This window comes from Apis mellifera, linkage group LG1 (assembly GCF_003254395.2).
Source record: "Apis mellifera strain DH4 linkage group LG1, Amel_HAv3.1, whole genome shotgun sequence".
NCBI lineage: Eukaryota > Metazoa > Arthropoda > Insecta > Hymenoptera > Apidae > Apis > Apis mellifera.
In genome coordinates this window covers 5,752,932-5,774,323 of record NC_037638.1, presented here as the reverse complement: position 1 = coordinate 5,774,323, position 21,392 = coordinate 5,752,932, and the positions used below count along the sequence as shown (strand labels likewise).

General features: G+C 25.9%; 2 protein-coding genes across 3 annotated transcripts; both read right to left on the bottom strand.

Annotated features, from left to right (window-relative positions):
- Window positions 1-318: 318 nt before the first annotated feature.
- On the bottom strand, window positions 319-4,096 carry Pcl (polycomblike). Of its 2 annotated transcripts, none has more exons than XM_026439185.1 (8): window positions 2,814-4,096; window positions 2,329-2,541; window positions 1,811-2,149; window positions 1,390-1,595; window positions 1,133-1,265; window positions 869-1,063; window positions 609-710; window positions 319-544 (listed from the first exon to the last, which is right to left on the bottom strand). In XM_026439185.1, exons 1-8 carry the CDS (start codon window positions 2,928-2,930, stop codon window positions 335-337), a joined length of 1,515 nt encoding a protein of 504 aa, XP_026294970.1. In that variant the 5' UTR covers window positions 2,931-4,096; the 3' UTR covers window positions 319-334.
- Window positions 4,097-4,972: 876 nt separating this feature from the next.
- Window positions 4,973-13,913, bottom strand: LOC725345 (ras-like protein family member 10B). Its single transcript, XM_006563261.3, has 5 exons — window positions 13,878-13,913; window positions 9,212-9,409; window positions 6,992-7,228; window positions 5,817-6,020; window positions 4,973-5,402 (listed from the first exon to the last, which is right to left on the bottom strand). The coding sequence occupies exons 1-5, from the start codon at window positions 13,896-13,898 to the stop codon at window positions 5,277-5,279; spliced, it is 786 nt and encodes a 261-aa protein (XP_006563324.2). The 5' UTR covers window positions 13,899-13,913; the 3' UTR covers window positions 4,973-5,276.
- Window positions 13,914-21,392: the final 7,479 nt, after the last annotated feature.

The window sequence follows — 21,392 nt, the reverse complement described above, 5'->3', positions numbered from 1 at the left end:
CTTTAAAACAAAGCGTCAAGTTTAAAATTATAATTTATAAATTTTTTTATTAAAATATAATAAACAGATAACTTTCTATAAATTAAAATAAAATTCAAACATAAATGCATGATTAAATAAAAATTTTTTCAGATTTGAAATAGATATTTTAAATAATTAAAACGAAAAAATAACCAATATGTATAATTAATTTTTAAAATTAATATATTTTATTTATTTCATTAAAATTTAGTAAAAAAAATTTACATTATTAAAATATATCAAAAAATATACAAAATTATATATAATACTATACTTGACAATATTATTGATTTAATATAGAATTCAATAAAATTTATTTTCGAGTATTCTTTACATGATTTCCTCGTTTATGTTTTCCTCGTAACCCATGAAAAGAATTTGAATAAGTATGAGTACACTTAGATACCGGATGCTCGACCGGAGCATTAACTGCTTTTGTCCAAATGATCGATGCAATTGCACCCAACGCTCGCGACATGCACAATAATACTTGATTGAATTTCATATCTTTTAATCCATAAAACTATTCAAAAAATATATATAAAATTAATTACAATTATGATATAAAATAAAAATTATTAAAATACCTGAAAAATAGGTGCAGCAATTGCATTTTGTTCAGGATAAATATCTTTTCCTTTTGCTGTTTTCATTATCATAGTAAGTATTTGAGTGAGAGTTTGTGATAACTAAAATAATAAATAATTTTTTTATTGAAAAAAGTATTATCTTTTATACATAATTAATTTAAAAATTCATTAAGATTGTAGTTACTTATATAATTTTTGAAAATAATAATAATTTATATATTTTTTAATTAAAAAAAAAAATATATATATATAAATACCTTTACATTGGGATCATTTGGCAAATGTTCCCTCGTATAATTTATCAATGCGGTATATTTTGGGTCACAAAATTTTGTTTCTTGATAACCAGCTAATTTTTCCCTTTTAATCAAAGTAGCTATATAATTTTTTAATTTTTCTTCTTTCGATTCATGGCCAAAAAGTCGTTGTATTTTCGAATGGAATTCCATATACTATTTCATTAATATATTGTAAAAAGCTATTCAATGATATTTAAAATTATAAATAAATATTTTATTTACTTCTGACATTGTGCCACTCTTAGGTTCATCAGTATATGCTAAGGCTCCTGCTGCAAGAGCTTGATTGATATACAATTGAGAAGCTCCAAGTATTTCTGTAATATGAACACTAGGAACTCCACCATTTTCGTCTCTATAACAATATTTTGTGATATAAATTTTTTTAATATATAATTGAATATTTGAAGAGAAAAATGTTTTGATTTATTAATTTAAAAATTTTTTTTTGCAAAAATATGCAAGGATAATTTACTTACGCGTTCAAAACAATATATAGTCGAAGAAAGTCTACCAATGAATTTTTTTGATATTCCGAAATATCAAATGTATTATATAAACATTCTGATAGAAATTGTACCCAATCACCAGTATCTTCTTTCAAATTCTTTAATTCTCCTTTAGCTATTAGACCGACTATTGCTGGTAGCGTTGCTAATAGTTCCATGCTATCTTCGTATGTGTACTTCAAAAATAAAAAAAAAATTCCAATTTTCTACTTATCAAATAAATAAAAATAAATATTTTTTACAAAATTAATTATTCATTCTAAAATTATGCAATTGTCTATTTTTAATAATCAGAATATAATAAAAATTTTATAATTTTATTATCACTAAAATACTCTTTTTTCAATTTCCAGAATTTATTAATTTATTAAATTTCAAATTAAGAACTCACTTCCCAATGAGTATAGCTTAAAGCGCCATTTTTTAAAGCTTCTTGTATGTATTTGCCAGACTCAAAAACGGTGAGTGCTATAGATAGTTTTCCAAGAGGCGTCGTTGTTTTTGGCAGATTTTGAAGAACGGAACCCACAATCCCGCCACCTGGTCCTGACCACCAATCTTTCTTTTTCTGGCGTCGTATAGACCAATCAGCGATCAACGATGCTGTTTGTTCTTTTGTTGGAACATCACCAGTTAACAGTAACCAGAACACAGCTTCTGCACTTGGTGACTTTCCTTCTCGAGGTAAGAGTGTAATAACTTCTGGTATAGTTAGTCCTCTATATTTGATCTATACAAGAATCAAGAATTGTTTATTTTCAATCCGTCGTTAAAACTATAAGTGAAATATATTATTAAAAATTCCAGATTTTTATACGGTATCGAAAAATTCATTTAAAATTACATTAAATAAATTGAGAATATATCGGATTTTTACGTATATATTTAATAATATTATATAATATTTACCCCATATTTTGAATCAGTCTCAGAAGTTTCTCTGACAATAGTATTCACGCCGTTTAATCCTTGATAAATATTTTCTACGGTTACTTGACTGATGACTGACGATCCATGTTGTTGACGAAAATTTCTCAATAGATCATAATGTATAGGAATCTTTTCACACAAAGCCTCCTTCAAGTCTGTGCTTGTACTAGGAACGCCTCTTGTTGTACTCACCTTAACATTTATTTTATTTTTTCATATCTTTGCAAAAATATAATTCCTTTTCTATCAATGGTAATTAATTTTTCAATTTTATTCGTTAATTGGCATAAATTATAAATTATACGAAAATAAATTATTAAAATTAAACAAAAAAATTACATAGAAAAGAATTCTTAAAACGATTTCAGATATTTTTATAATTATTGATGGTATAAATAACGATAAAAATTTTGAAAAGCAAATTGGCTGCGAATAACCTCGTACATCGGTAAATCGATTCCAACCGTCAATACGTGTCGCTGTCCATGGAAATTAACGTTGCTGCGATTCCTCACATTCTTTAGAAAAGTATGTGTCATCTGCATTTTCAGGAACTGCGATTCTCTCCAAATCCAAAACATCTTTTTGAAACTCCTTTTCTATGAGAATCTTTAAACGTAAATTATTTCCATGACAAAAAATTGTTGAAAAATTGATCTACCACATTATTTCTCTCAGTATTTATGTAGATTTATGAAAATTTATTATTTCTATAACACAAAATGTAAAATTTAGTCATGGCTTCGTTTCAAATTGAGAAGACGAAGGTCGAATTGTGGTACTATTTCTTGTTGCAATATTTAATCGAAAATTTTCTTTTGTTTTTGTTTTTTTCTGTATATGTCATGAAGTTTTATATTAATTTGAAATATTATTTGTTTTAAATATAGTTTGAGATAAGAGGAATTGAAAATATTTAGTTAGAAATGGGTGGTAGCCAAGGAAATAAGCTAAATAAAAAATTCATAAAACTTGATTTAATTTTCGGTTGTTTTTTTTTTTTTTTTTTTTATTGCGTTACTTCTGCATACAAAATATTATGTGTGTATTTTGTATGTAAAATGACGCTTATTTGACATATTTTCGATGACTGTACAAATTCACGTCGAAGTTTTTGTATCTTGTCTAGATTTGTCTATTTCGATACAAAGATTTTTTTTTTTTCCAACGAACACATGTTTGTATGTAATGTAATGTACAGTTTATATGTTTTGTTCTATTCAATATATTTAACACTTAGTATATTTATTCTGCGTGGTCTACACGTGTACTGAATAATAAATTGATGTGAAAATAAAATAACAATAATCGATTGTTGGCACAATATTCTTAATTTTAATAATTAACATAAAAAACGATTTTAATGATCGTTCAACGATCGTTAAACTTTATTAATTCAGAATTGTTTCGCTTATTAATCGTTTAATTATTGAGCCAATAATATTTTACGTTAAAATGCGTATAAACGACAACAACGGTTAACATACATTTTTTAGAGATCTGTATAGGTGTACAGTATTTCACAATATCAACAGCTACGCTTACTGGCTAGTGATTAATTCCTTAACAGTATAGTAAAATATATATTATATATATATATATATTGTATACACTATTGCTTGATCTGAGGTAACTCTCAATAACATACTATTATTACATTTATTTGTTTGCTATTATCATTTTTTTATTATTAATATTAATATTATTATTATTATTATTAGGCCGAATACATTATTGAAAAGTAAAATAAGAAAAAATCATTTTGTACATTCAAAGAAATAATAATACAGCAACAAAATATAATAAAACAATATCACAGATAAAGCAATGTTAAAAATAGAATGAAATTTGTCACATTTGTACACAGATTTATTAAATTTTTCTCAAAAATATAATTTTTCGAGATTTATGTAAAATGATTGATTTTAATAGATAAATAAATTTATCTCTCATATTTATATATATTGTACTTTGAATAAAAAATTTAATTATTTTATAATTTTTAAACATTTTTCAAAAATTTATATTTAACTAATGAAAATTGAGATATACCTTAGAGAAATTAAAGATTTTGAAAAAAGAGATAAATCCATTTATACATTAATTTTTGTAATATAATAAATATGGCTAATTTTTTACAAAATATAAAAATTGCACGATATATTTACAAAGCGAATTATAAAATAAATTGTCGAAATTAAATTACACATAGAGAGATTCGGCAGTCGTTCACGTACATACATACGTATTTGCAATATTTTCATCATTCTCAAAAGAGCAGTTGTATAACATGATTGCATTATTTTTCAGTGTTAAAATTACACAATGAGCAGTTTTGGTGATAATATTCACAGACGAGATCTGAAGCTTCTTCGATTTGCGAAGTATGTTGTATATTCAATCTTTTCTCCATGAAAAAATGAATTCTTATTTTTATAATACTGATAAAATACTGAATTTCATGAATTTTGAGAGATCTTTTATAAAAAAAAAAAAATAATAATCAATCAATCAGAACGAAGAATACAAAGTTAAAATTAATTGAAAAATAATAAAATCATTTTACTTTAAAATAACTTTTGATTGCTTGTTTCAATTTGTACTTATTATATAGTTATTTAAATTTATAAAAATGATAAAAACGTTTAGAATCTTTTCATGTTTTCGATGAAAGATCTCAATGTTTCGACTAATTACAATACCGCATTCGTTATCAGTTACTGCATTATCGATTGATGAACTTCGTGTATTCTTATTTCATATTACAATTCCGTTAGATGACACCGGAAATAATTGTTCACGATGAAATTGATTTTTCCATTTCTGGCTCAAAAAATCTACGACCCTGTATCGTGGTATGGATAGAAGCAACTTCTTTTGATAATGTGGTCGCAAAAATCGAGCACGTTGATTTTCTGGCTTCAATGTCAGAGAAGAATACATTTTTCGCTGGTGTCATGCGAGTGAGATCGTAAGGGTTGCGAAGGTGCAGGCGTCGGGGAAGGTGGTCGTCCTTCTACAGCTTGAATACTCTTCATTAATTCACGAAATACCTATTAGGAATATATATTTGCTATATTTTATTATTAAATATATTTTTTTACATTATATATTTATTTTATAATAATATATACAATAAATTATGATTATAAAATTGAAAATATTTTTCGTGACAAGATAATATTTAATAAATTAATTCATAAAAAAAACTATTTATATATAAAAGTTAATTCCTTTATATTTTTTTTTAACAAATAAAATTCTAAAAATATATTTATTTTATAAAATAATAAATATTTTTATATTGAAAATATAAAATTATTTATTTATTCGTGTACATATCTTTAAAATTATTGAAAATGTCACGAATGCGTTTTATTTATTCGATTTAAATATTTTAATTAATTCCAACGTCATCGATAATTCCCATGGCACTCATCGTATTAATAATACGATATAATACGTACCTGCACAACACGGCAGTTAAATCTGGCGCTACATTCCACGTAGCCGCATCGCCAGTGCTTTCGAACGAGATTAACGATGTCCCTGTAGCGAGTTCCGGAAGCAGCCGCAGGCGACAATTCGTCTTGTTTGTTCCCAACTACCAATAACGGTACGCCCCTCATGTCTCGTGCTTCGTAGATTTGATCTCGTAACATTCTAATGTGCTATGATAAATTAAATTTATAAATTAAGTTGTTTTAATACAGATGAAATGTAGATAAAAGACAGACATAAAGATAATTATAATATATATATACATATGATATATTACATGATAATATATAATATATATCATAAATGCAATGATTAACTGAAAAAAATATAAGGGAAATCTTTATCGATTTTTTCTAAATCTGTGCATTTTTTGTTTCCGAATAAGAAAAAGGAATATAAAAAAAAAGATGATAACGAAGATAGAACAAAGAAAGTTTTCATTCCTATGTTGAGCATAAAGAAAGGTCCATAAAGGTTCATATCCAATGAAATAGGGATAATAGTAATTAGAGTGGAAAAATTTTTAAGGAAATTCTTAAGCATAAACATTTGCAAGTGAAAAAGTATTGGAATATATTTGGATTCTGTGTTAATAATGATTAATTATTATGTAAATAGATTTTGTAGAATTAGATAAAAATATGGCTTAGCCATAAAATCATAAAATTCTAACTGCTTCATTTTGTGAGATATCGTCGTATTCAAAAAGTTATCGAGAAAATAAGATCTACGATCAAGGGATTGTCTGATAATAAAGTCTTGGTCTTGTTACGAGTTAGGAACAAGAGTAATCTTATTCTTCTGATATAGTGGTTTCTGATACAAGATAACCTTAAACTAAGATTATGTATACGTTATGTAAAAAAGTAATGTTATATATCAAATTATATATTATAACTTTGTTATATCTATTTTTATCAGATCTTTCTATTTCACATTACTTTTTTATAAATTAAAGAAAGGATATGTCACTTTTCATAAATTAAAAAAAAAAATATAATAAATTATTCGATCAAAATTATTTCGACCAATCAGAATTAAATACTAACGTATCAAAGTATACTATACAGTGTAAGTACAACTAATAGTAACCAGATGGCGCGCATAAATTGATGATATATTTTTATACGTGTATGCATACCTGAAACGTGTCCTGGTTGCTGAGATCGAATACGAGAACGTAAGCGTTCGCACTTCGTAATCCGTAATAACGAAAGTCCGTCCATTCGAGGTGCGAGCTGACCGGAAAATACGGGATCATTGGTAGATCCGTGATTTTTAGTTCATACAATCGATCGGCAAGTACCACGCTCGGATAGAAAGTCTCTCTACGTTCGGTTGGCTTGTATTCCTCGCTGAATTCGCTCCACACGAATTGCTGGAACCCATAAATGAGCACTAACACCAATGTATCTTTACGATTCGAATTTGTCGTTCTCGTTAATGGGAAGAATAAATGGTGAGAATTCTAGGACTTCCTGTGTAATTTAAAAACTGTCGACTGATTTTAAGTTTTTCTAAAATAATTTTAAGATATTAACATTTTAAGATTATACTAGAATTTATTTAAAAAAATTAATAATATTCCATAATTTTGAAGAATTTTTATTTAATCGAGAAAAATTTAAAAGATTGAAATTTAAAGTTAAAAATTTTGACATATATTTTTCACTACAATATTTTGTGTCCTCTTTTCAACGACTTTCAATTTCCTCAAGAGGCGACAGTTAACCGGAAACTGGCCCCGGAAATGAGCGGAAGTCATCCACATCTTGCAAAGTGATGTTCGTGACAATTGAACTAAAATGGTGAATCTCTTGCTAGTTTTATTGATTGCTCAATTATCGATATTGTTAAGCTTTCGTTGTTTTTTATAAATTTTTTTAATTTTTAAAAATTGCAATTTTAATGACGTTTATTTGAATTTTTTTTTTTTATTTTTGAATAGATCTTTACAATTTTTCACAATTAATTTTCTTAAACTTAAATTTATATTGTAATTTTTTTTGTATTATTATTATTTTATACTTTAAAATTTCTTATATTTTTTTAAAATTCTATCAACGAAATCGTCTAGAGAATTCGTAAAAAATGCAATCACGCATGACTCTTCTCAATCCCTAGTGAGCTTTCATGAACATCGATCGTCGTCTTTAACCGAGCAAAGTGTTAACAGGTCACTTTCTTATTTTCAGAATCTTTCCACGAAAAGAATTTTTTATTCCATATATTTTTATTATTTCATAAATATTTTCTATGCATTAATAAATAACCGAAAGCAAAAGAATAATTGTATCAACTTGTATTATTTTAATCAAAAATAATTTTTTCATCTTAAATAACCTTCATAATAATCGCGCCATAAAACCGTGTAATTTTATAAAAATTTGTAATCAAGTATAAATAATAAAAAAATAATTTTTCTTATCAATGATAAATTGTTATTCACAATGAAATAATAATAACTTTATCATTATCATCCTAACCACAATTGCAACCTTATTATTGACAGAATAATATAGAAAAAAGAAAAAATATTTCAACGTAAAAAAAACAATTTTCACATAAACTAGCAAACCATACTAATAATAATAATAAAAAAAAGAGTTGATACTGTGTCAGAAACAACTACAGAAAATTACAGGTAGCTGAGCGAATGCCAGTGAATATTTTCATTAGCGAGGAGAGGTTAGGTTTGTTAAGTGGGATGGCACAATAAATATCTTACGGATGTGCAGCATTCGCCTCGTTTAATTACACGATAGTCGTGTTGCGTGCTCGTTTATTAACTTACGCTACATTACTCCTTCTCTGCAAATCTCGAGATATACTTCATTTGTTCCAACCTTGTCGAGGCAAAGGCTACGAATGGTGATCCAACGACGAGTTGCGTTTCGACGATTTCTTGTCGAACCGAAAGTTTCAACTGGCTAACGTTTGATGTGTATTCAAGGGAAATTAATTGGAAAGGTGTGTTTGGAGAATGAAGCGAATGAAGAAATTACACGTGTATACGTGCATAAAATTGTAATTGAAAATTTGAATGAATTGTTTTATATATATATATATATATACAAGAAGTCCCAGCATTTCTCGAATAGCTTGAAATTCCAACGAATAATTTTTATTGACAAATTGTTGTTTTTATTTATGCGTAAAATTATGTAATGAAATATAAGAAAATTAAATTTAATCTAAAATTAAATTTCGATCGATCTGAAATTATAATTAGAGTTTCGATTGCTTTCAAAATTAAAATGATTAATTTTATGTTAATATATGGAATATTTCTGATACGATATAATTCGAAAATGTTCAATATCGACGTATTTTGATTTGATTAAACGAAATTATCGCTCACCCTAATTATGCTGGACTTTCCCACCCTGGGTGCACCGAGAAACACAACTTTGACACGATCCAGAGTGTCTGCGGGGCTTTCCTCCTCTTTCGATCCGCTTTCGGCGTTTTCACAAGTTATTGTCTCGCCTCCTCTCCTTTCCAAGTAATCCAGATCGAGTTCTACGAACCATTTGTACAATATGTATCTCTTCGAGATCTAACACACGAGATTGAAATTTTGTTTAATAAATATTTAAGAGAAATTATTTTTAAACTTGTCCTTACTCTAACATTTTATATCATCAGTTATTTGAATAAATTTTTCTAAAAAAAAGTAATTATAAAAAAAAAATTGGCAAAATGAATTTTTTTAATTGTCTCTTCTAAATTATATCATATCGATTAATTACATTATGTAGATATTTGCTTTTATCCATAATTGAGCAGAATAATTACAAGTAAATTATTTGCTAATAAAATAACGCATTGACAAAGTACAATATTGCAATTCATTAACAAGCGAATGAATATGGATACGTATATGTGTATGAATTTGCAATTCATAACTAGCTTCAAACATGATTGGTTCACGATATTTTCTATCTCTTTTACACGTTTTATATTAATTATAAAATTATAAAATACCGACAATCGTCGTTAAATAAAAATAAATTTTCTAAATATTTATCATTTTATATTTATTCGCGATAAAATGAAATTTTGTAATAAAAATATTTGTCGAATCTATCTTATCATTCTAACGTTGCAATGTATCACAATTTTACGAAGATATAAAAAAACGAAACGACGACGAGAGGAACGTATGATAATTCGATAAAAGTGAATATAAAAAGCTAGATATTTTTCCATCGATATCGAAATCGACTCTGGATTATTTTTCATCCACCTTGGAACTTTTCCGTTGAAATTTATTATTCATGAATGAGGCGAATATTTTTACGTGTGACGTGCAAAGATTTCTCTCTCTCCCCCCCCTCCACTTTTTCCTCCTTTTGAATGTTAAAATCAGGTTTAATCGGTGATCGGAATAATAAATTCATCTTGTCGGTCACTTATTATAATATTCAAGATTTTTCATTCAAATTATATGATTTTTACGGATTTACATTTATTTTTACCTGAAATTATTGAAAAAAGTTCATTTTATTTTTTTTTTTTTTTTTTGAATAACAAAAAATTTTTTCCCACCGTGTTTTTGCCGAAAATAAAATTTCGATTTATTTTAATTCGAGGGCGAATATTAAAATTGAAAAATATGATTTAGCGAATATAAAAAAAAAAAAAAAAATTGAAATAATAAATCTCTATGGAAACGTAAATAAATTCACTGACGATGAGATTTAAGAAATTAGATTTATTTTATAAATATGAAACGAGAAAGAATAAATTTCTGCGAAATAAATTTTTAATTGTTATTATTGTTGTTAAAGAAAAATTGACGGAAGAATTTAAGACAGCTTTCGAAAGATCTCTAACCAATACAAGGGAACACTTGATGTCGAAATAATTATATTTTTCCCGCTCTCGAAGCATTATCCACTGTTCCATGATAATCTGCATAAGCGGAGCGATGAAATTCTATTATCGTTACGAAAGTTTCTTCGTGGGAATAAGTTTCATTTTAAAGGGAACAAAGATGTTCAGGATATCTTTATTCCATAAATTTTTTAAAAAGCAATAAGTTGTCTAAATTTTTAACGAGAATTATTAATGTTACACGATTTTTTCAAAAATAATTTTATTAATTTTCTTATATAATTTCTTATATTATATTAATTTTGTTTTTTTAAATTTATTTATCTTTTATAGGTGTAAATAACCTAACTTAAATAACCTAAATTTTTTAATATCATTTTTTAACGTAGTTTAATCCTTCTTGTAATTTTTTTTAAAAATTTATTCATATATTATAAAATATAAAAATTAAATATTATTCACTATTATTGATTTAATTATAATTTTTGATTATTGAAAATTAAATAGTTTTTATTGTTATTATTTTCTCTTGAATTTGATATTGCTTTTCTAAACGATTTCGGTGGTCTAAATTTAGATATCAATTTAAAACCTCCAGAAATTTGAGATCGATTGGTTTGAGAATTGATATACACCAGTTTCTACTTTATAGAAAATAAATAAAAGAAAACTGTGTAAATGAATATATATGTAACATGAATAACATGAATTAAATTTTTCTAAATTTATCTTTAATATTATTTTACAATTATTATAATATTCGAAATTATATTTATATAAGTTAAATAATCTAAATATTCTTTCCTTTTCTTTTTTTATTAAAAAAAAAACGATATAACTAGTAGTACAATATTTTAAAAGTCAAATTTACCGCCATTACAATTTTCAAATAATTGCATTCACATAGATGCCTCTTCGTTAGATTTATCACATATAGATGTCGTTGCACGCAACATATCGATATATAATTATACACATATATCGATATTGCTTTCACGTCTCAATTCAGACCGTTTAATTTTTCGTTTGAAACGGCGGATAATCGACGTTTACTTTATCCTCATGAGAAATATTCACAACTTTTGATTAAACAACGATAACCAATTGAACGATAATCGATTATTTAAACGAGTAAGTATGTTTTTTTCCATTCGCTAAAGCGAGTTCTTTTTTTTTATGAGGGAATATTATTTAAATTTATTTTTATCCAAGTTTAAACTTCGAGCACGATACGGACAATTTCCTTTCAAACTCATTTCGTTTAGATGTCTACACAAAACTCGTTTCTTTGCCACAAAAGAGTTGGATTAAATTTTCTCTTTTTCATTTTTTTTTTTTTTTATTATCAACTTTTACGTGGATTTTTTTTTATTTAACGATTAACGATGGAATTTTACTTCGATTATTGTATCTCTTTTGAATACTGATGCAATTAATGCATTTTTTATATTTAATTACGTTTACAATGAAAAATTCAACAAATCGTAAGAAATAAAGAAAATTCTCGTTTATTCATGGAAAATTTATTCTTGGTGAATTTATTTTGTAAAAAATATAAATGAAATTTTTTAGGTTATGAATTTTATGATAATTTTATTAAAAGTATTTTAATACAATAAATAATAATTTGATAAATGTAAAAATATTAGATAATTCAATTAATAATTAAATATTTGTAATTTTAAATAGTAATCAATCATAATTAATTGAATTTTTTCTGATAGAATTATAATTTTTTCGAGACTGGAATTTTTTATTTATAATTATTTCCAAATCTTTAATCAAATTTAAAATGTTTCAAAAAGAAAAAAAATATTAATAAATCTACAATCATAATATCAAAACAATAATTCTTAATAATTTTTAAAGAATAAAACGGAAGAAAATAAAATTAATTTTTTCAATTATTCGTCAAAAGCTTTTAATCAAGCTTCACAGCGATATTTTAATATCATAACAAACGTATTTATTATTCATTAATTCGCTCGTATATAAATTTATTTGATTAAAATCTTTTATTTTTACTTTTATCTTTTTTGCTTTCTTTTTGTTTTCTTTTTTATTATTATTATTATTATTAATTCACGGAACAAACAGATTTAATCGCCACGTATAAGTAAAAATAATATTTATATCGGAGAAATAGCCGATCTGAATACAGGTAATATAATTTTCCACGTCGAACTTCTATATTTTCGAAACCGCTAAGTTATTTGCACACTTCTTGGGCACGTTCGCGTTTCATATATGAAATTTTCCAGGAAAATTGAATTTTAAATAAATTTCGTACGCCATGTGCTCTCCCTCCATTTTACTTCATTATCAACGAGGGAGAGATTCGTGTTTCACACACAACTTGATGTTTACATTTGAAAATACTGACTTGAAAATTCTCAATGCGCGATTAAATCTAGTATTTTCTTTATCTGGATAAATATATACACATATATATGAATTTCGATAACTGAAACTAATTAAATTTAATTTCGAGAGAAATATTTAATGATAACCTAACCTAAACCAAATATTTTAATGATAAATTAATGAATCAAATTTATTGAAGAAAACATTGATAAATATTTTGAATAATGAATATTGAACAATGAAATTTTAATAAAATAAAAAATATTGAAGTAGTTGAAATGTAAATAGTTTCAATCAATTTGAAAATTATCCTTAATTGAGAAATAACAACAACATAAAATAAAAGTGTTAAAAATTGATTACAAAATGAAAGCATCTGGAAAAAAAAGTATCACTATTATCACTGTTTATTGAACAAAATTTAATTTTTAAAATGTCACAATTTTGCTTATTAACAATTTAAAATTCGAATGAAAATCATTTCTTCATTCTTCAATTATCATTATTTGGTAAAACATAACCTAACCTAACAAATAATTCTAACAGAAAAAGAAAACAAAAACAGAAACAAAAATAAATATCATCACACAATAATTATATTCTCATAATTAATTTAATAAAACAAATCGAAATTTCTCAAAATATTCAAAATATTCATTTCAATAAAATTTCCCCATCATTCAATGAAATCTATTCCATAATATATTTATACCATGCGACTAACATAACATACAAACATTCAATAAAAATCAAATATGACAAAAATTCCAATAAAATTCACAGATTATCCTTTATTTATTTTTTTCCCCCAAAAGACAGATTACCAAGGAGGCGTTTGTTGCCATATAAAGTCGGCTTAGAGTGCAGGTCGTTCTCTCTTCTCCCGCGGTCCATCGAGGTGAACGCGCGATTACCACGGGTCGAGGCATGAACACAGACTGTCGCACCTGCGAGGAGGGGCGAGCTTCGCGGTCGAAGCTCGCAGCCCGACTGGCATCGTTGCTCTCTCGAGCTTACGGCCAAGAAGCGATCACCAATGCTGATTGACGCGTGTGCTATACGCAGCCTTTCAATTCGTCCAGACGCCGCGTCCAGACGATTATTTTATAACGAAAAAATCGAAAAGGTGAACTTTTTCCTTTTTCCTTTTTTATTATTTATTTATTTATTTTTTTATTTAGAATTTGTAATTGAAAAATTGGATGTGAATTATTAAGGATAAAGATGACTTCTTTATAAGATATTTTTAAGGATTTGTATTTTTTTTTTATTTCTTATATGAAATTTGTAGATGGAAAATAAAGTGTTCGAAATTTTGTAATCGGAAAGTCTAGAAATAAAAATTCTTTTAATTTTTATATATTTATATATGAAATTTACAATTGCAAAATTGAGGTTAGGTTTGTAGTTTGAAAGATCGTTGGAATTGTTAGACGATTCTGTTAGACGATTTTTTAATGAACATCGATGTTTAAGGATTTTATTCATTATTTATTATTATTGTTATCGAAAAAAAGAAAATTTTTTGTATATTTTTTTACATAAAAATTTTCTTAAAAGTTAGAAAAATCGAATATTAGATAAAAGAATTGTGAGAAGTACGATTAAAGAAAAGAATTGTATTTTCTTTTTTTTTTTGTAAAGTTTGCAGAAAATTGAATTCATAATTGAAAAATTATGTAATAAATAATAAAAGATGATATTGAAATAAAATTTAAAAATATTCTACAAGATTAATTATTTTCATACTTCATGTCCGTCGATTTTATTTCAATTTTTATGCCTTTTCAAAAAAATAATATAATTTTATATCGTTTTACCATGCATATATAAAGTTACTTCTAGTTTCTACATTTTTCTAAAGTTTTAAAGGATTGCTTTCAGAGTTGCAGGCTTTTTGATGTGCAGCATATCGTATTTACATATATACATATATACATATACACACATATCTATATATATGTCTCTATAAGTAACGTAGAATAAAATTCCATTGAAATCTCGATTCTCATCCATGCTTTTTTCGCAAGTAACTAAATTTTTATATTATTTTTAGCATTTTTTAGAGGGTTATTTTTATTCACAATTTTTTCCAATAATGCTTTAAATAAAATTTATTCTAGAAATAATAAAGTATGTTGCAAGAGAAAAAATTTAAATTTATTATTAAATATTAAATTAGGATTAATTATTTATTATAATTATTATTATTTTGAAAGTTATATAATAATTTTTGTAATAATCGAGAAAATTCATATTAATTAGCAAAATGTTAAATTGTAATTGTAATTTTAATCTGTGGACAATGAATCGTAAAGAAATTTCATTGAACTCAACAAGATAAATGTTGCATCACAGTAACAAAATTTAATTGTAATTAAATAGTTAGATTAAACGCATACGTGTAATTAACTAATTTAAACTAATTACCTTGCATTAATTATTCTGTTGCTTTAGATGTTTTGTTATATTTCAGGTTTAATTTTACATTAATTATATTAATTTTGAATATTATTGATAATGAAATTTATACTATAAATTATGAATCTTTGATCTTAATTAAAATTGGAAATTATAAAAAAAATAAATTACTACATTATAGTTATAATTATAAATTATTAGAAGAAAAACTTGATAAAATTGTATAATTATATAATTCTTAATAAATATTCTTCATAATAATGCATTTTCATTAGTTAATAATTTTTTCTTATAATAAATATTTAAAAGAGGAATTAAAAACAATAAAATGTAATAATGAAAAAGTATAATAATTTCTTACATTACAAATTACAAATAAACAATCTATATATGAGACTTAAAAAAAAATTAAAACAGTATTATAATAATCTATTTAGAGACTTGTAAAGATAATAAAATCAAATTTTCAAGCCAGTGAAGACTGAAAATAATAAAGATTCTTCAATATTGTAATATTTCTGTAATATTCATAAGCTTGGAATCTCTTTATATTAATATTTTCATACATTATAATTTAAGATAAAGTTGAAGATTATAATTTAATAAAATTCGATGCACACATATTATATTTCAAGAGGATTTAGAAAAAAATATATTACAATTCGATATAATAGAAGACATTTAGAGCTTGATACTTTTATATTTGGATCAATAAGAGTCGACGCATACATTAAAACATTCGATGGAAAAGAACTTGGATTCGGGACACTTTTCCAAGAAATAATTTTAACTTGGAAACTCTTTCGATATGATTATTTCTGCAGTGAAAAGCAGTATAATACATGGAATATATTTATGAATTCACATATATCACTGTTCAAAAGTTTGAAAGTGATCATAATTTTTGCTTGAAATAAAAGATCTTTGAAAGTATTATTAAAAATTACTATTTACAATATATTTAATGACAAATATTTTAAGCAAAAATAAATAAAACAATGGTCAATTTGATGAATCAAAAATTTGATTTTGATTTATATTTGTTTGAGATTTTATTGTTGTCTTAGTTTATTATATATGTACTATTTTTTTTATCCAACATACAACTGAATTAATATTTTCTTTTGTACATCTATATCTATTTATAATACTGAATATATTTGTATTTTATTCACAAGAATTTAATAAATTTAACTTTTAAATCATTTTAAATTTATATATTCAGCAATTAGTAAAATTTAGAAAAAAATAAAAATTATGAAAGTAATAAAATAACAAAAAATCTATTAGAAATATATTTTTAAAATAATTTAATTGAAAAGATTCCATATATAAAAATTCCATCACATTAATCTAAAAGTCTTGTATTTTAACAGAATAATAATAATCCTCGTGGAATAGTAGGACCTTTTTCGAATTAAGATGTAATATAAGATCCAGGAGCATGGAAGAACATGAAACGCGTTTCAGACTGTCTTAAAATCTAAAAGATCTTCCTAATTCCAGATCTTTTTCGGATTATCCTAATGTAACGTCTAAGGCATGTTATAAATTGTTTTGGAATCTAAACGATTCTCCATTTCAATTCCAAAGCCATGATATCCATTTAGTTGTATTTTTAAATTTTGCAATTTAAATATCAGCAACCTGAGACTATGAATCCATTTGAATTAATTTTAGAATAAATAAATTCTAGAAGATCAATTATTCTGTCTATCAATTATAATTATAATAAGTCTGTCAATTAACTTTTGATATTCGAAAGAATATGAAATATAATTTTTCGATATTGAAACTAAATATTTAATTAAAATTTCTGGATCTGAAATAAAAATATGAAAAATTTAAAATACATTTAAAAAACTTTTCATTTTGATTTCATAGTTTGTGCATCAGAAAATTCTGTAGTTTATTTTTCTTTACTCCAAGATTATAATTCTCATTTGGATTAATTTTAAGTTCTAAGAGACTAATTACTCTAACTTTTAACAATATGATATTAAGAAGAATATCAGATATTAGAATTTTTCAACATTAGAATTAAATAGTTTAATTGAAGATTCTAAAGTAAAATTGATGAGATAAATACTATTGTTCAAGATGATTGAATTCTAATGTTTTATTTATTTTTTCATCATTTCAGACACATTTGAAACAACTTCTCAATAAGGAAAAAATGACTCTGCCAATAACCAATCTGCTATGATCCATCTACTTGCAAACATCCTTTGATCAACTTGTAATTAACTCGTAAACTTTTTATGTGTAATAAGAAGTTATAAAGTCGTTTGTTTATTAAAGATTATAATATCTATATACATATAGACTCGTGAATAGACTTTGAAATGAAATCTTTCATGGATGAACAATATTTACCATTTATTATTTACAAAAGTATTCACAAGCATGATATATAATTTGTTCATGAATTGTGCCTAAGAATATTACTATTATGCAAGTATTAATAGTTTTTTAAAATTCAAATGAATTTCATGATTCTAAGTTCGTGAAAATTATGGATTAAAATATTAATCCAAAAGATCTGTCAACGATTCAGAACGTTTTCTATGATTTCAGAGTTTGCAATACCCAATTCTAGGATCAAAGATGATCCAAATTGGATTTCAAGATTTAGAGATCATATTTGTTGGTGTTGCACAACCTCAAGGTATGTTGTGGTTAGTTTCTCAACTTATGAATGTAATTTGAAATAGTTTGTAGTAAATTCCTTTGGTACTCCAGTATGTATTTCGTCATTCCAAGTTGTGTGATCAGATCTTTTGGACAAAATTCTTAGATAAATTGGAGAATTATCTAATTTATTAAGATATAATGATCTTATAAAATATATTAAATTTAGATACATATTAAGATCTTATGATCATCTTAATCAGACTTTAGATAACTTTAGATAATTTCAATCTAAAGTTCAATTTTATAGATAATTCTAACTATAATAGAGCTTTTATGAATCAGTACTTGAACTCTTATATCATCTATCCGGTACATTCTATATCAATTTTCACGTGTTTGGAACGATTCCTTTTATGTTCAGTATCTAACATCATCTTTATTGTAGTAGATTGGTTCCGTACGATCGTACAATTTTGAAATCGTTTGCTATTGAATTCCGTACTCTTCAAAATTCTCATATAAGGATATCAATTTTATGAAACTTACAATCAAAAATTGTTAATTTAATCCTGTTGAAAAATTTTTAATCTTGAAATGTTGAATTAATTATTTGCATGATTGAAAAGTTATTAACAAAAGCAATGGATTATAAAGTTGTAAAATTATTAAATGTATCTTAAATGTTTTTTTTTCTATTTAAACTATTTAATTATGAAGTATCTTCATATTGCAAAAAATAAAAATTCCAATGAACAATTCAAAATGGAATTAAATATTAAAGTGATTATTATAAATTAAAAAGAAACTAAATTATTTCTTCAATAAATCATTATTTCTTAATTTCAATTCTATAATTTTAAAATAAAATTATTTTATATTTTAATCATTCAACTATTACGTGTATAAGAATATATGGAAAAATTTATTGTAAATTAATTATATTTTAAATATAATGTGACAATACTTACGACATTGTTTTTGCGGCGGGAGGCTTCGCCTCCTCCTGCCGCTCGCAGTTTTTGTCCCTATGATTATCGGTGTTCCACAAGAAACTTCTTACGAATTGCCTCGCGTAAAAGTAGTTGAGCAAATCAACGTTTCACGATATATCACTTTGAATACTGTCACTGATAGAAAATATATTATATTACTTTAATCTCACTTATTCAACAAAACGATGTCGTTTTACATCGATCTCAATTAGCTTCGTTATTTAACTTTCGTATTAATCGAACGTAATTTAAATTTTACACTATATTTCACCTAGTTACTTTTATCGTGTTGGTTAGCACATATATTCATCTATTTATTTCAGCTACGAAACGAATTGAAAATATTATATATATATCCACAATTTAATTAATCTAATTGCATGCCTAGCGATCCATTGATTTATTGTCAGGCACAGAGAGATTCAACTATTAAAGATAACTATTTAAGAAACCGCATTCGTGGCTTTCATTTTTATCGACCCTTTGCCGATATACTGCCCGAAATAATTTTTCATCGTTGTGTAGCGGTTATGTAATGCCTCACGACGATACGCGGCACGAATTTGACGAGTCTTATCCATCATCATTGCCAAATTATCTTTCATCGATCTTTCCCGTATTGAAGTGATCACTTTTCATTCGATGAAACGATCCACCTGTTTTGCTCAATCTTCAAATGCGCGTTCGCTCGCGCGGCACACTATTAACCTATTTCTTGCAATGACTTGCACGAGCACTCGACCACGCACCGTAATTTTTTCCGTAATCGATTAAAGAAATTCTTCCACTGCTTATACACTGTGATTTTCGTCGAATTGATTTACTGACGTGTTGAACAAAACCGATCGACCGATTTTTTCGAAAAAATATTGTGGGCACGCGACGATAATGTCGTTTGCAGTCGCGTGACCGCCTCGATTACGAGATCGTCGGTAATAATCTGCATAAGTTATCACGTTGAATCGCGTCGATAGAGTGCGAGTCGAGCGAGTCCACTGGGCTGGGGGGCATCTCGTGCGTTTTCATCTGTAGACGTGTCTCGTGCGAAACACAGATGCAGTATTTTAACTCGTTGTTTCGCGTTATCGCGATGAAATTACCGTGAATCACGTCTTGTTCTTGATCGACTAGATTATTATGAGTCGCGATCGCGTGGAAAATAGAACTCGTTCTATCACAAAACGAAAGAACGAGCTGGAAAACGGAGAAGAACGAGCAGCATCACGAGAGCACGAGGATAAGCTGTTTGGTGGACGACGATGTCGACCCCTGGACGATCGAAACTACCGACGGAGTCACTCTGATTCTGCGCATGCGTCTTGGACTTCGCGCCAATTTCTTTCCGTCACATTGACTCCTGAGATTCTTCTTGCTTGTGATAATATATCTCTAATAATTCTCCATTCTCGTAATTTTATTCGTGATTTTCTGTTAAGAGTGGAGTATATATTTTAATCATTGAAGGATATATTAATAGGATTTTACTAAATTTATAAAAGAATTTATATTTTATTTAAAATTTTAATCAATATCATAGATTTTAAATAAATGTTTTCGATGAATACGTAGCTATTTTATTTGAGGTAAAATGTGCATTTTATATATTGAAATAAGCGAGGTTGTTGCTCATAACCTTTTATGTTTCCATACTCGTATTCTCTTGGGTTGAATCTTAATGATTCGGAAGACACTACGGTCTACTATATTCTTGCAGCTATATCTTTCCACGAGAATGAATTTATTGTCGTAAAAGTTCTGAACTACGTTCTTAATTCTTCGCCATTTGCATTTAATTTTGTCGTAACTATAAATGGTATTTGTGAATACTGATTTAATGTAAACTTTATGTAACAGCAATGTAACGTGCTAAATAGATATATAGAATTTTCTATAAAATTAAAGTGTATAGAAAAATAAAAAAAAAAAAAATTAAAATAAAAAATGGAAGATAAAAAACTTGTAAAAATTTATTTCAACGTGTTAAATTTAAATACATTAAATATATTAAGTTTTAAGATTTTTAAGAGTTTAAAGATTTTAGAAAAATTTGATCTTTAATGATTCTCGTAAAATCACACTTTCAAAGTTCGTCTCAAGTTTAATTCCGTTTCCTGTGATATTATATCTCGAAGCTCGAGATAACTGCTATTTATATGTATCTTATGTTTAAGGAAAGAAAGGATGCTGTAATAGAACAGGAAGACCTATTTATCATACGACGAGGCCCAGCCGATCGAAACTGCTTTCCGGTAAAGCCACACTCCGAATGGGCATGCGCATTAAACAATCACG